Source organism: Acanthaster planci, linkage group LG10 (genome assembly GCF_054643075.1).
Source record: "Acanthaster planci isolate LZ-2023a linkage group LG10, COTS_SCS, whole genome shotgun sequence".
Taxonomy (NCBI): domain Eukaryota; kingdom Metazoa; phylum Echinodermata; class Asteroidea; order Valvatida; family Acanthasteridae; genus Acanthaster; species Acanthaster planci.
Window position 1 is genome coordinate 19,460,440 of NC_141786.1, and position 14,498 is coordinate 19,474,937.

Here is a 14,498-nt window from a genome sequence, read left to right on the forward strand (position 1 = left end):
ATCTGATCGGTCTTGTTGAGGAGATTGAACTTCAGGAAAAGTTGGCGCGTTCGGGTGAAACAAAACTGCGGTGTGAGATTTGCGTTCAAGAAAATGAGGCAACGCATCGCTGTCTGGATTGCGAACAGAACATCTGTTCAGTTTGTTGGAAAATGCACCTACGATTTGCTATCTCACAATGTCACACAGTATCTACTCTGGAAGACATTCGTGAAAGGAAGACAACAGTGAAAACCAAATCTGCTATAACTCATCCGACATGCACAACCCATGAGGGTGAAGTGACGCGATTCTTCTGCACAACTTGTGAGACATTAATCTGCCGAGATTGTACTGTGATAGACCACTGCAAACCGCAACATGCATACATTGATAGAAAACAGGCCACTTCAACATACAAAGAGTCATTAGCTGACTTGTTTTCCCCCCTCGAGAAGATCCTGAATGAACTCCAAGAATCTCTGGAGATAGTTTCAAAAATGAAACACGACCTAGATATCAGAGTAGAGAACGTAATTTCAGTAGTGCATACCAAGGCAGCTGAGATAAGAGAAGAGGTCACTACTCAAGAAAATCGCATCATCCATGAAATCACAAATATCCAAAGCAATCTTCTGCAAAAACTGGCAGAATATGAGAAAACAATGAGTTTGGCATCGGAGAGAATACAGCATTCATTGGAGACAGCAAGAGAGGTGACAAGGACGGCAGCGGATAGTGAGTTCCTCTCACTCTACGCAACAATCAACAAAGACTTGAAATTGTTGGCAGGTCAAACTATTCCCAGAGTTGACAAGAGGCTTGGATTTCTGAAGTTCAAACCGAGTGAGGGGGTAGGTGACATCAGTCTGGGCAAGGTGATGACGGAAGGAAAGTGGGAGCAGCGATGTGAGTTTGGTCGCAAGGGAAGCGGTCCAGGAGAGTTTAATGGACCTTCGGGAATTGCTGCTCGTCAGCCTGATGAGGTTGCAGTGGCTGACTACTTGAACAGACGAGTTGTGATCTGTAGCATTGATGGTAACCAGAAAAGCACAATCCCGATGGAAGTATGTAAGTTTGGATAGAAACTGCTCACAGCGATACACTGGTGCTTTGTTTATCGTAAATAAATTCATGATTTATTTTGGAATTATGATGTCAAACAATAGTGTATCCTGCCTACTGTGTGTATGTCACAAGCCTGGGTCCCCCTACCCTCTGACACGCAAAGTGTGCACGGTAAATTATGCAGTACACTCAAGCAGATAATTTAACTTCCAAATTCAATGGAAACTAATTTATTTACAAATATACAAACCACAAAAAGAATTGAATGAAGGGGGAGCAAAATACAGAAGATCAACAGTTTTTAAAAAGTGGGTTTCATAGAAACTAGAAGGCTGGTGGGCTGGTTAATAATTACCACTAGCCCAAATTCGGACAGTTCAAAGGGAGCGTTGGTCACTTGTCCGATGCGCCGCTGTTACATGACTCTCAGCCGATCCTCGGCGAGAATGATGCAGGTGAGTCGGGGCTGGACTAAGCAGACCAAGAGGCAGGTAGGTAGCCGTGTCCCCTTGCGGCAGACTTGCTGTTCCTATCCAGCCAATGCAGGACCTGGCTTGATCTTCTCTCGGTACTCAATGAGGTCCACTAGCGGGAGCTCCGACTCTGTAATAAGGAGCCCTGAAATATTGAATAATCATACCCATGTTTGCTAATACACATGTACATCTTACGGCAACCATTTGTGCACCATTTGACCATATTACTAATTTTCCATAGGCCTACCCGAAAGGAGAAACTTCATTATTAAAATGGTCACTAAACTTGGCTTTTGAACTCCCCATTGTCACAGATATATAAAATAATAGCACTTACATATACTAGACAAAACATAATGGCTAAATATTAGAAAATAATTAAAAAGAACACTCACAGTATATACTGGCTCCTGAGGTCTTACAACACTGAAAATTGTCACAGCCTGCCTTTCCTCTTTAAAATGTCGAAAGCCTTAGGCCTACTCACAGTCCCAACACCCTTGCTTCAATTTTGTGGTGTTATTTTCTAAGGGTTTGTTCATGTTTGATAAATACTTGTAAATACACCGATTACTTTCTTCCTACTCACCTATGACGTAATCTAAAACAAACAGGCTAAACGACCCGTTGGTTGGGGGCAAGTTGCTGCCGCTGGATACGCCACTGGTGTCAAGCCACATAAGAAATCTAAAGGCTTTTGGCAGAGTCACATGGTACCTAGACGGAGGAGGCTCTAAGAGAAAAAAATGATTGACATATTCATTTTTCCAGATATTGCGGTAAAGTTTATTTAGAGAATTTTCTTCTCCCCAAAAAGACTAGACGGCAGCTTAATTGTACAATACCTGGATTCTTAAAAGCAAATCCAGTGAACCTCAATTCCGGATCAAACATTTGTTTTAAACATTCAGGCAAATATATTTCACATAAAAACAAAACAGATATGCGCTTCGAATTCACTGCAACAAATGTTGGACACGTTGCATCTACACAATGGTTCATGGTCAACATTTCCTCCCTTAAATGCTCAATGCGCATTTCTGTTTTTGTGAAGTATCTATTTGCCAGCGTTCATTCGTCCATGTTTAAATACTACGCAGCACAGGTAGTGGGCGGTATCGAGGAGAGCGCCCTCTTGCTCCTTATTTTGATGGAAAATTTACTTTCGTTTCCTAAAGTTCGTTACCACACGACCGAGTGTTCTAGTGTGTAAATATTACGAATATTTAAAGCAAGCCTGGCAACAACGTAGGTTGAGAAGGGGCTGCGGCTGGGCTTATTGTCGTGAGGGAAGGAAAAATTCCAAATTCCACGGAGCCGCTAGACAGGGAGGGGGAGGCTTCAATATACATTCTACATGAATCCTTGTTCACTTGCTGTGCATGGACGTAGCTACTCGTTAAGCCGCTTCTTTGAACTTCTTCCAGGAACTTTATGTTGATTGATTCATAATAAATAATTCCAGGTTCCCGGGATCTATTGGTCGAGGAAGGGACAAGGGTTGATCCTAGGTCTCTGGCTTTATAACTCTTCATGAACGTAGTTAGTTGGTTCATGCTTTTCTTTTTTGTCTTTCAACTCCAAACAGGGCCACGTGGCATTGCACCTACACGCACTGACAATCGGTTGGTGGTTGTTGAGCAGAGCCCATCCCCCGTGAAAGTCTTTGACAAGGACAACACGCTGGCTTTCCAGTTCCCCACAGTGCCACCGAGTGAGATCAGTAAGACCGCAGTAAACCTCCGGAGTGTAGCAGTCAAGACGGATGGGACCATTGTGGTTGGTGACATCAAGAGAATGGTGCTGACCGAACACAGCCCCACTGACGGGGAACTGAGGAGCACCATACCAGTCGAGATTACACCTTTTTTTTTGGCTGTTGACAGCAATGATCGAGTTGTAATCAGTGACTTCAAACAGTTAGTTGGTGTTGTTGATGGGAATGGTGATACACTGTTCACCATCAGACCTACCATCGATGGTGAGGTAGTTGGACGCTGTACTGGTGTATTCGCAGATAGCACAGGCATCTATGTTGCAATGAGTAATGGTGATAGCACCGGTCATATTCACCACTATGACCCTCAAGGTGGCTTTCTCCACTGCATCGCAGAGGGTCTGCACTGTCCCCAGGGAATCACATTCACCACAGATTGGCAACTGGCAGTTGCAGACTACTACTCAGTGAAGATTTATGACTTTGTTTAATGTAACACAAACGAGTCGATTTCCTTCCGCTTTCTTCGGGAGGAAACAGCATTAGTCGGAAATGTTGCGGTGTGAACAACATTACATTTAATTTCATCACTTATTTTAAAAGAAAATTAGATCCACAAAGGTTTGCGTAGGCTTACTGCATAGCAGAAATGGAAAGCAAACTACATCAAAATTTCACTGAGAAGGGATTCAAAAGTATGGGAGCTTCATAAAGTGCTTATCATTTAAACGAATTTCCTTTGTTAGTTTTGCATTGTTAACTATATTCCCTCAAGATATATGAATTATTTTCATAGATCCATTTAACAGTAGTAAATGTATTCCAATATTGGTGAGTTATGCCTACCGTGAGCGCTCACAGGAGATAGGAGAAGTTGTTAGCTTGTCTCATCAAAAGAATCAGACTCATTTTAATGCAAACATCTTGCAGGGGATTATCAAATTGAGGAGAGTATAAAAACTGAAAAATAATATGTGAGGTCAAATTGTTCTCATTGAGATTTACATGAAATTTTAATGTTCTCAAAAGCTTACTTTGTGTGAGTAGTGGGATAGCGAAGGTCTCATCATTTAAATGGTGAAGGACATTTGTAAAAGTCGATGTGGAACTCACGTTAGGAGGAATATTCCCCTCATAACTAAACTGTCCCTTTGTGTTGAACAGCCTTATTCTTATTTGTGGTTGAATGTATATTACGAATTAATACCTCGTTAAAACAGGCCCAATGTCACCATTTGGAGGAGAGTTATATTAATTCATTCCCCTTTGCAACTCCTTTCAGAATATTTTTTTGTTTTCTTTTGAACTCAAATGAAGGTTTTGTTAGAGATTTAAATGATGTTTTTCTCTGTGGCAGAGGCAAAAGCAAGATGATATGTAGGTTATAAAGAGTTTTATTGGCAAATTGCTTAATTTTCGTGGATTTTATTTACATAGTTTTAATTAGTGACAGCAACAATATTCCATTTACAGAATATAAACCTTTTCAAAGACTATGCCCGAGTATTATTTAAAGGCAACATGACCTTTCCATTGTTTTAAATGTGAATATTTATCATGACGCAGGTAATTGACATTGTAACGGTTATTTGCATACCCATGGGTAAAGTTGTTACTTTTCGGCTGACCTCCTTCAATCTTTCCTGCCCAAGGAAGGGTTGAACACGCATCTAAACCTCTACCAAATGGAAAGTTAAGTCCCAAGACTCGTTTTGACAGGGGACAGATTTACTGAATGAGTATGGTTGTATAGTTGCCCGTTGTACTATGTAGTGATATGAAGTAAGCCATACGTTATCAGTAATCAAGAAGTCTTGAGGACGTATCAAGAACCAGACCTGTAATACGACAGCTGTCCAGGAAGTTTGTAAGAGAGCTGTTAAAGGGTGCCATAATTGAGGTTGTTTAATTGCTCCTGGTTGTTTTTCTGCGCGTGACATATGATCTGGTTGTCAGCAACGAAATCATACAGTCTAAAGGAAAACCCTTTTGGGTATTTTATAATTTTTGTGATAAAGTCTGAAATGTAGGGACATTGCTGTTGCAGTATGAATAAAATGTACGTAGTCTGTGTTTGATAGAAGAGCTTTGCACATAGACTGCTTTCATTTAATACTTTGTTCCTTCAAGAAGTGGAATTTCTTCCTTCTAGGCTGTAGTTTCTGAGGCTGCCTACATGTATGTATGACAGTACCCCGGGTAGTTAGTTGGGTCAATACATCAAAGTTGAGTATTACAAGCAACATCTTGTGTGTCTCTCTACGTCTACATACCACGTCCGGTGCTTGTTGCATTCACGTTGAGAATGGCTTCCCTGTCCCGTCCCATTTCAACCATGTTGATCCTATAATTCTAGATATCCGTTTTCTTCCCTATCACATTAGTACTTGGCAACTAAATTGAAATCCGTAGAGAGAGTATCTCGAACGTAAGGCCTGTGTAAATATTAATACGCCTTTAGTTTTGTTTTTGGTAGCCGATCTGTTACGGGAATACAAACAAACTGACCTCAGGAAAGAGCTTTGCCTTTTGCGCAGAATGCTGTTTTTCCAGAGCATTTAAGCGCACAGATACGGAGCGTTAGGTCTGAGGGAACTTTGCTGGACCGTACAGAGCGAAATTCAGAGACTTGTGGGTCATTTGCGAGATCGACAAAGAATGAAAAATTTGGTCACACCCAAGTACGGTTGTTGTCCCAACTCAAGATTACCATTCCAACCAATAGGTGCAGTGTGGCCGATCACACTGCATTAATATACGTTGTTACGATCAGACTGTACGAACTGTCAGTCGCTAGAAACAAATTGTTTCTCTACGTGTACAAATAGTTGAATTGGAGTTAAAGGGAGACTGAATTGACAAAGCCGGAAGTTGAAGTTTGTGTCACTGAAGCTTCAGGCCTACAAACGTATCGTAAAAACCAGCGTCGGTCTATTTTGTACTGTTCCCCATACATTGATCGTGTATCTTTACTTTACACCACACCCTGTCGGCGCCATTTTCCAAAAACATATCGAGTTGAACCTGTCAAAACTCTCGTACGGTAGTAACGGAACAATCTCACCAAACGTCTTCACAAATCAACTGATTCAGTTTAATTAAAAGTAAAGCTGACTTCTGGATGTTAAGTGAAGCAACTGTTGTTGCACCACTCTTGCAATAAATTGATTAGTATATTTTACAATGTATAGCTAGACCTATAGAATAGATGTAGTCTTGATGATAAAATCAAACACTTGGCAAATGTAAATGACTTTACGAACAACTCCGTAGTTAGCTCAATTAAAATCACAGGACATGTTCGTATCTTACAATGTTGAGCTAAGATGGCGCTTCTTTCTTCACACATGGGTTGATTTGCTGAGGTTGTAGCAGTAACTCCAGTTTTGAACGCTGTAAGATAAAGTACTGATTGACGAAGGAATGTTGACGAGTATAAAACCGCCAATTACACTGCACAGGCTGATGGGCAAGGTGACTGGGATAGGTACAAGACGAGTAAGGGCGTTTGGAAAAAAAGAAACAAATTTCATGAAAGAATAATACTGCTCTTTAGTAACAAAACATTATACATTTTTAAACGTAGAATGAACCTTCGAGTAAAATGTGAATTTCAGAGAGCGGAAACCTTTTTTGAGAGTGATTACTGACCTGCAATATGAATTAGCGTTGAAGTAAAAACACAAAGGACGTTTTCCCCATCAGTCTTATGTTGTTTGTTGTTCCAGACGTCATCACCTACACATTCATTTAATCGATTCATTAATTGTACAAGACCTCTCCTTGATACAAGTAAGATTTGTCTTCAAGAATAAAATAGTTGCAAACGACTGTTCCCGTGGGCCGTCTTTGTTTATCTGAATTACTGTCTGTGGTGTTGTTGTGATTCTCCCAAGGCCGTCGCTCACGCTGACGGAAAGGCTCATTTGGTATTTTGAAAAATGTTTAGATTTGTGTTGAATCTCTATGGGCGCCCTTTTTAAACTGCCTTATTTTTGTAAATTTATCTGAAACATATGACAATAAATACAGTACCGGGGTAATGGTGCAGTGACGTGTGACTGAACAAAGTCCGTACCCGGTTTCCTAGTCTTACGGCTGCGATGTGAAATAACAAATGTGCTTATGCAAGCCACTGCCTAACGGCTGCAGCCATTTCATATTAGCCTGTTTGATACTGCTAGCCATAGCCAATCATTTCAAAGCCAACCTCTCATCTGAAGTTGAAGGTCACCAACCTGTGACATTATTGTTTACGTCGTGAGTGGCGCTCCTGAGTCAATTCACAGACGTGTGTAGCCACGCACATACATGTAGACCTACTCTGAACGCCATGTTCCAGGAAGTAAATCGCTAAAATAATTCTCATTGCAAAGAGCGATCAATCTTGGCAACATTTTTAAGGCTGACAAACACGGACGCTTTATGAACGTTCATTCAACGCGGTGAGTAGAATTACAGCATTTAAGACAACCTATATATGACGAATCAAAGTGCAGTGGTCGATGCTTGGCAAAGGAGAAGAGGGACAGTGGACTGGTGGACATGTTGTATTGTGGTGATGTTAGGCATTTTCCATCACGAAATGTAAAGGGCAGGATATGACTATAGCATAGTTATGACAGTAGGGGAAGAGGAGGGCGTGTCAGCAATTACTTCAAGAAGGAGGGAGGATTACCCCTGTTTTAAGCAAAGTCGTTTGTATCTTATTGACGCGATGGCCGATGGGTTGAGAGAGACGCCTCAACTCACCTCAGCCTCATTCGATTTTCAGCTGTGTGGAAGAAGTTATGTCAGGGCCAATCCACCAATCAATTCAGTGCTTCATCAATTAATGATTACCGTATGGACATACTCGACTAAACTGGAGTTTAAAGTTTATATAATTATGAGCGTTACACTGTAGAGGTTGGGGGAAGTGGGTGTCTGATGAGCACTGCACATCTTCTGGTAAATGGAGATGGGCTGTCAAATTATCCCAGCGCCGTTAGGCGTTGCCCAACACAACTGTGTATTATTAATAGGTCATTTATGTATGAAAACGTTAAAACGTTTTTTAAAAAATACATGTGAAGATTAATGTCTGTATAAGGAAATGCACAAAAATGGTCAATCATTTTGATGAACGGGTGCTATACCCAACAAGAAACGAGACCGAGGGGTACCCCCCAACATGTCCAATCCCTATACACATTCCAGACTATTGTCACTTAACGCATCCCCCAAGATGTCTGAAAGGAATTCCCCAGATTCCTGCGAGACAATGACCAACACAAAGCGGGGGGGGGGGTTCTCTCCGTCTTATACCTTGCTGCATATGACGCGTGTTGCCCTCACAGCTTCTTTTATTTGCCAAGGACGCAGACAACCCCTCCCCCCACTTCATGGCCATGATGAATTTAAATTTAACCAGAGATTTAGTCAGCAGCCTGCTTGCCGAAGGCATATTACTACAGGAAACTCTGCCGGGGCTCTGGTTAATTGACCTACAGGGATTTACCCTGAGAGTAATTGATGTAAAACAAGGAAAGTTATGTAAAGTATGTTTGAGCGTATTTTTCCCATGGTTTTCATACACATTAGGAGAGACCTAATCTGCACGTTCTCATTTATCGATGGTGAATAATGTTGATTTTCATTCAATTCAAGACCTTTTAATGGTTTTCTATGAACCAGAAAATGGCGACAGGATCAGCAGTGAGTTCAGCTCTGGAGACGATCAGCAGGCATCATCTCGAATGCCCCATTTGTAGTGAGAGATTCCAACGACCCAAGATACTGGACTGTCTGCATAGTTTCTGTGAGCAATGTCTGCTGACATACTGCAGCACGAAGCACCAGGGCTGTACAGAGATTCCTTGCCCCGTGTGTCGACAAGAGACACAACTTCCACAGGCGGGGGTTAGAGGCCTGAAAACCAACTTTTATCTGATCGGTCTTGTTGAGGAGATTGAAGTACAGGAAAAGTTGGTGTGTTCGGGTGACACGAGGCTGCTCTGTGAGACATGTGATGATGGCATTGAGGCAACGCATCGCTGTCTGGACTGTGAACAGAATATCTGCTCACATTGTCGAAGTACACAGCTACGGATTGCTGCCACGTCAAGCCACACAATACCCCCATTAGAAGAAATCCGCCAAGGGAAGATGAAAGTGAAAAAGCTGCCTGAACAATACTGTCCAAAATGTCCGACCCACGAGGGGGAAGTTACACGATTCTTCTGCACAACGTGTGAAATGTTAATTTGTCGAGATTGTACCGTCATCAAACATCGCATACCAGAACATACCTATCTTGAAATAAAAGAGGCCGTATCGACATACAGACAGATATTAGCTGATTTGTATTCTCCCCTTGAAAAAGTTTTGAACCAACTCCAGAAATCTAAGGAGACAGTTTCAAGAATGAAGTATGACTTGGATATTCAAGTGAAGACAGTCATGACAGAAGTGCAGGACAGGGCAACTGAGATAAGAGCAGAGGTCACAGCACAAGAAAATCGCATCATTGATAACCTAAAAAACATCAAAAGCGATCGTCTTCAAAAACTGGCAGAATATGAGAAAACAATGAGTTTGGCATCGGAGAGAATACAGCATTCATTGGAGACAGCAAGGGAGGTGACAAGGACGGCAGCGGATAGTGAGTTCCTCTCACTCTACGCAACAATCAACAAAGACTTGAAATTGTTGGCAGGTCAAACTATTCCCAGAGTTGACAAGAGGCTTGGATTTCTGAAGTTCAAACCGAGTGAGGGCGTAGGTGACATCAGTCTGGGCAAGGTGGTGACGGAAGAAAAGTGGGAGCAGCGATGTGTGTTTGGTCGCAAGGGAAGCGGTCCAGGAGAGTTTAATGGGGCTTGGGGTATTGCTGCTCGTCAGCCTGATGAGGTTGCAGTGGCTGACTACAGGAACAAACGAGTTGTGATCTGCAGCATCGATTGTAATCAGAAAGGCACAATCCCGATGGAAAGACGTAAGTTTGGATAGAAATTGCCCACAACGATACACTGCTGCTTTTTTTATTGTAAATAAATTCATGATTTATTTTGGAATTACGATTTCAAACAGTGGTGTATCCTGCCTGATGTGTGTGTTGGGGGGCAAATTCAAAAGCAAAATGCTTATTCAACATGATGGTAGGGAGACAAAATGTCGAAAGCCTTAGGCCTACTCACAGTCCCAACTCCCTTGCTTCAATTTTGTGGTGTTGTTTTCTAAGGGTTTGTTCATGTTTGATAAATACTCGTAAATACACCGATTACTTTCTTCCTATTCACCTATGACGTAATCTAAAACAAACAGGCTAAACAACCCGTCGGTTGGGGGCAAGTTGCCGCCGCTGGATACGCCACTGGTGTCAAGCCACATAACAAATCTAAAGGCTTTTGGCAGAGTCACATGGTACCCAGACGGAGGAGGCTCTAAGTGAAAAAAATGATTGGCATGTTAATTTTTGCAGATATTGTAGCATATTTTATTCAGAGAATTTCCCTCCCTCCAAAAAGACTAAACGGCGGCTTAATTGTACAATGCCTGGATTCTTAAAAAAATCCAGTGGACCTCAAATCTGGATCCAACATTTTTTTTAAACATTCAGGGAAATATATGTCACATAACGACAAAACAGACATGCGCTTCGAATTCACTGCAACAAATGTTGGACACGTTGCATCTGCACAATGGTTCATGATCAACGTTTCTTCCCGTAAAGGCTCAATGCGCATTTCTGTTTTTGTGAAGTATCTATTTGCCAGCGTTCATTCGTCCATGTTTAAATACTATGCAGCACAGGTAGTGGGCGGTAACAAGGAGAACGCCCTCTTGCTCCTTATTTTGACAGAAAATTTACTTTCCTTTCCTAAAGTTCGTTGCCACACGACCGAGTGTTCTAGTGTATTAATATTACGAATATTTTAATTCAAGCCTGGCAACAACGAAGGTTGAGAAGGGGCTCCGGCTGGGCTTATTGTCGTGAGGGAAGGAAAAATTCCAAATTCCACGGACTCGCTAGACAGGGAGGGGGAGGCTTCAATATACATTCTACATGAATCCTTGTTCACTTGCTATGCATGGACGTAGCTACACGTTTTTTGGTCACTTCTTCCGTGATCTTCATATTGATTGCTTCATAATAAATAACTCCAGGTTCCCGGGATCTATTGGTCGAATAAGGGACAAGGGTTGATCCTAGGCCTCTGGCTTTATAACTCTTCAAGAACGTGATTGATTGGTTAATGCTTTTTTGTTTGTCTTTCAACTCCAAACAGGCCCATGTGGCATTGCAGCTACACGCACCGGCAATCGGTTGGTGGTTGTTGAGATCAACGCATCCCACATAAAAGTCTTTGACAAGGACAACACACTGGCTTTCCAGTTCCCCACAGTGCCACCGAGTGAGGTCGGTAAGACCGCAGTGGACCTCCAGAGTGTAGCAGCCAAGACGGATGGGACCATTGTGGTTGGTGATATCAAGAGAATGGTGCTGACCGAACACAGCCCCACTGATGGGGAACTCAGAAGCACCATCCCAGTCAAGATTAAACCTCGTTATGTGGCTGTTGACAGCAATGATCGAGTCGTAATCAGTGACTATGAACAACAGTTAGTCGGTGTTGTTGGTGGGAATGGTGATACACTGTTCACCATCAAACCTACCATCGATGGTGAGGTAGTTAGATACTGTACTGGTGTATGCGCAGATAGCACAGGCGTCTATGTTGCAATGCATAATGGCAGTGACACCGGTCATATCCACCACTATGACCCTCAAGGTGGCTTTCTCCACTGCATCGCAGAGGGTCTGCAGTGGCCCGTGGGAATTACATTCACAGCAGATGGGCAACTGGCAGTTGGAGACTACTACTCAGTGAAGATTTATGACTTTGTTTAATGTAACACAAACAAGTCGATTTCCTTCCGCTTTCTTCAGGAGGAAACAGCAGTAGCATTAGTCGGAAATGTTGCAGTGTGTACAACATTGCATTCAATGTCATCAAGTTTTTTTAATAGAAAATTAGATCCACAAAGGTTTGCGTAGGCTTACTGCATGGCAGAAATGGAAAGCATACTACATCAAAATTTCACTGAGATGGGATTCAAAAGTATGGGAGCTACATAAAGTGCTTATCATTTAAACAAATTTCCTTTGTTAGTTTTGCATTGTTAACTATATTTTCTCACGACATGTGAATTATTTTCATAGATCCATTTAACAGCAGTAAATGTATCCCAATATTGGTGAGTTATGCCTACCGTGAGCGCTCACAGGAGATATGGGAAGTTGTTAGCTTGTCTCATCAAAAGAATCAGACTCATTTTAATGCAAACATCTTGCAGGGGATTATCAAATTGAGGAGAGTATAAAAACTGCAAAATAATATGTGAGGTCAAATTGTTCTCATTGAGATTTACACAAAATTTTAATGTTCTCAAAAGCTTACTTTGTGTGAGTAGTGGGATAGCGAAGGTCTCATCATTTAAATGGTGAAGTACATTTGTAAAAGTCGATGTGGAACTCACATTTGGAGGAATATTCCCCTCATAACTAAACTGTCCCTTTGTGTTGAACCGCCTTATTCTTATTTGCGGTTGAATGTATATTACGAATCAATACCTCGTTAAAAGAGGCCCAATGTCACCATTTGGAGGAGAGTTATATTGATTCATTTCCTTTGCAACTCCTTTCAAAATAAAAATCATTTTGTTTTCTTTTGAACTCAAATATAAAATGAACTTAAATATAAAATGATGGTTTTGTTAGAGATTTAAATGATGTTTTTCTCTGTGGCAGAGGCAAAAGCAAGATGAAATGTAGGTTATAAAAATCTTTATTGGCAAAGTGCTTAATTTTTGTGGATTTTATTTAGGGCCTACATAGTTTTAATTACAGACAGCAACAATATTCCACTTACAGAATATAAACCTTTTCAAAGACTATGCCTGAGTATTATGTAAAGGCTACATGACCTTTTCGTTTTTTTTAAATGTGAATATTTTTCATGACGTAGGTAATTGACATTGTAACGGTTATTTGCATATCTTTAGGTAAAGTTGTCACTTTTTGGCTGACCTCCTTGAATCTTTCCTGCACAAGGAACACGCATCTAAACCTCTACCAAATAAAAAAGCTAAGTCCCAAGACTAGTTTTTGATAGTGGCTGTATAGTTGCCCCTTGTGCTATGTAGTGATACAAAGTAAGCCGTACGTTATCAATAATAAAGAAGTCTTGGGGACGTATCAAGAACCAGACCCGTTATACGGCACGCATCAAAAACTTCCTCTGGGCTCTCCAGGAAGTTTGTAAGAGAGCTCTTAAAGGGTGCCATAATTGAGGTTGTTTAATTACTCCTGTTTGTTTGTCTGCGCGTGACATAGGATCTGGTTGTCAGCAACGAAGTCGGACAGTCTAAAGGAAAACCCTTTTGGGTATTTTATAATTTTTGTGATAAAGTCTGAAATGTAGGGACATTGCTGTTGCAGTGTGAATAAAATGTACGTAGTCTGTATTTGATAGAAGAGCTTTGCATGTCGACTGCTTTCATTTAATACTTTGTTTCTTCAAGAAATGGAATTTCTTCCTTATAGGCTGTAGTCTCTGAGGACGCCTACATGTATGTATGACAGTACCCCGGGTAGTTAGTTGGGTCAATACATCAAAGTTGGGTATTACAAGCAACATCTTGTGTGTCTCTCTACGTCTACATACCACGTCCGGTGCTTGTTGCATTCACGTTGAGAATGGCTTCCCTGTCCCGTCCCATTTAAACCATGTTGATCCTATAATTCTAGATATCCGTTTTCTTCCCTATCACATTAGTACTTGGCAACTAAATTGAAATCCGTAGAGAGAGTATCTCGAACGTAAAGCCTGTGTAAATATTAATACGCCTTTAGTTTTGTTTTTGGTAGCCGACCTGTTACGGGAATACAAACACTCTGACCTCAGGAAAGAGCTTGGCCTTTTGCGCAGAATGTTGGTTTTCCAGAGCATTCAAGCGCACAGATCCGGAGCGTTAGGTCTGAGGGAACTTTGCTGGACCGTAGAGAGCGAACTTCAGAGACTTGTGGGTCATTTTGCGAGATCGACCAAGAATGAATAATCTGGTCACACCCAAGTACGGTTGTTGTCCCAACTCAAGATTACCATTCCAACCAAAAGGTGCGGTATGGCCAATTACACTGCATTGCTATACTTTGTTATGGTCCGACTGTACGAAGTGTCACTTCCAGAAAAAAATTGTTTTCTCGACACAAT

General features: G+C 41.5%; 2 protein-coding genes across 2 annotated transcripts; both read left to right on the top strand.

Annotated features, from left to right (window-relative positions):
- The first annotated feature begins 12 nt into the window (after positions 1 to 12).
- On the top strand, positions 13 to 5,323 carry LOC147797939 (uncharacterized). Its single transcript, XM_087141792.1, has 2 exons — positions 13 to 1,050; positions 3,112 to 5,323. Exons 1-2 carry the CDS (start codon positions 153 to 155, stop codon positions 3,729 to 3,731), a joined length of 1,518 nt encoding a protein of 505 aa, XP_086997918.1. The 5' UTR covers positions 13 to 152; the 3' UTR covers positions 3,732 to 5,323.
- Positions 5,324 to 7,538: 2,215 nt separating this feature from the next.
- Positions 7,539 to 13,761, top strand: LOC147797940 (E3 ubiquitin-protein ligase TRIM56-like). The gene is made up of 3 exons (XM_087141788.1): positions 7,539 to 7,685; positions 8,917 to 10,216; positions 11,511 to 13,761. Exons 2-3 carry the CDS (start codon positions 8,920 to 8,922, stop codon positions 12,131 to 12,133), a joined length of 1,920 nt encoding a protein of 639 aa, XP_086997914.1. The 5' UTR covers positions 7,539 to 7,685; positions 8,917 to 8,919; the 3' UTR covers positions 12,134 to 13,761.
- Positions 13,762 to 14,498: the final 737 nt, after the last annotated feature.

Coding starts and splice junctions, on each gene's coding strand:
- LOC147797939 (XM_087141792.1), top strand. CDS start 153: ATGCACCTACGATTTGCTATCTCACAATGTCACACAGTATCTACTCTG. Junction 1,051..3,111: donor CACAATCCCGATGGAAGTAT/GTAAGTTTGGAT, acceptor AACTCCAAACAG/GGCCACGTGGCATTGCACCT.
- LOC147797940 (XM_087141788.1), top strand. CDS start 8,920: ATGGCGACAGGATCAGCAGTGAGTTCAGCTCTGGAGACGATCAGCAGG. Junction 10,217..11,510: donor CACAATCCCGATGGAAAGAC/GTAAGTTTGGAT, acceptor AACTCCAAACAG/GCCCATGTGGCATTGCAGCT.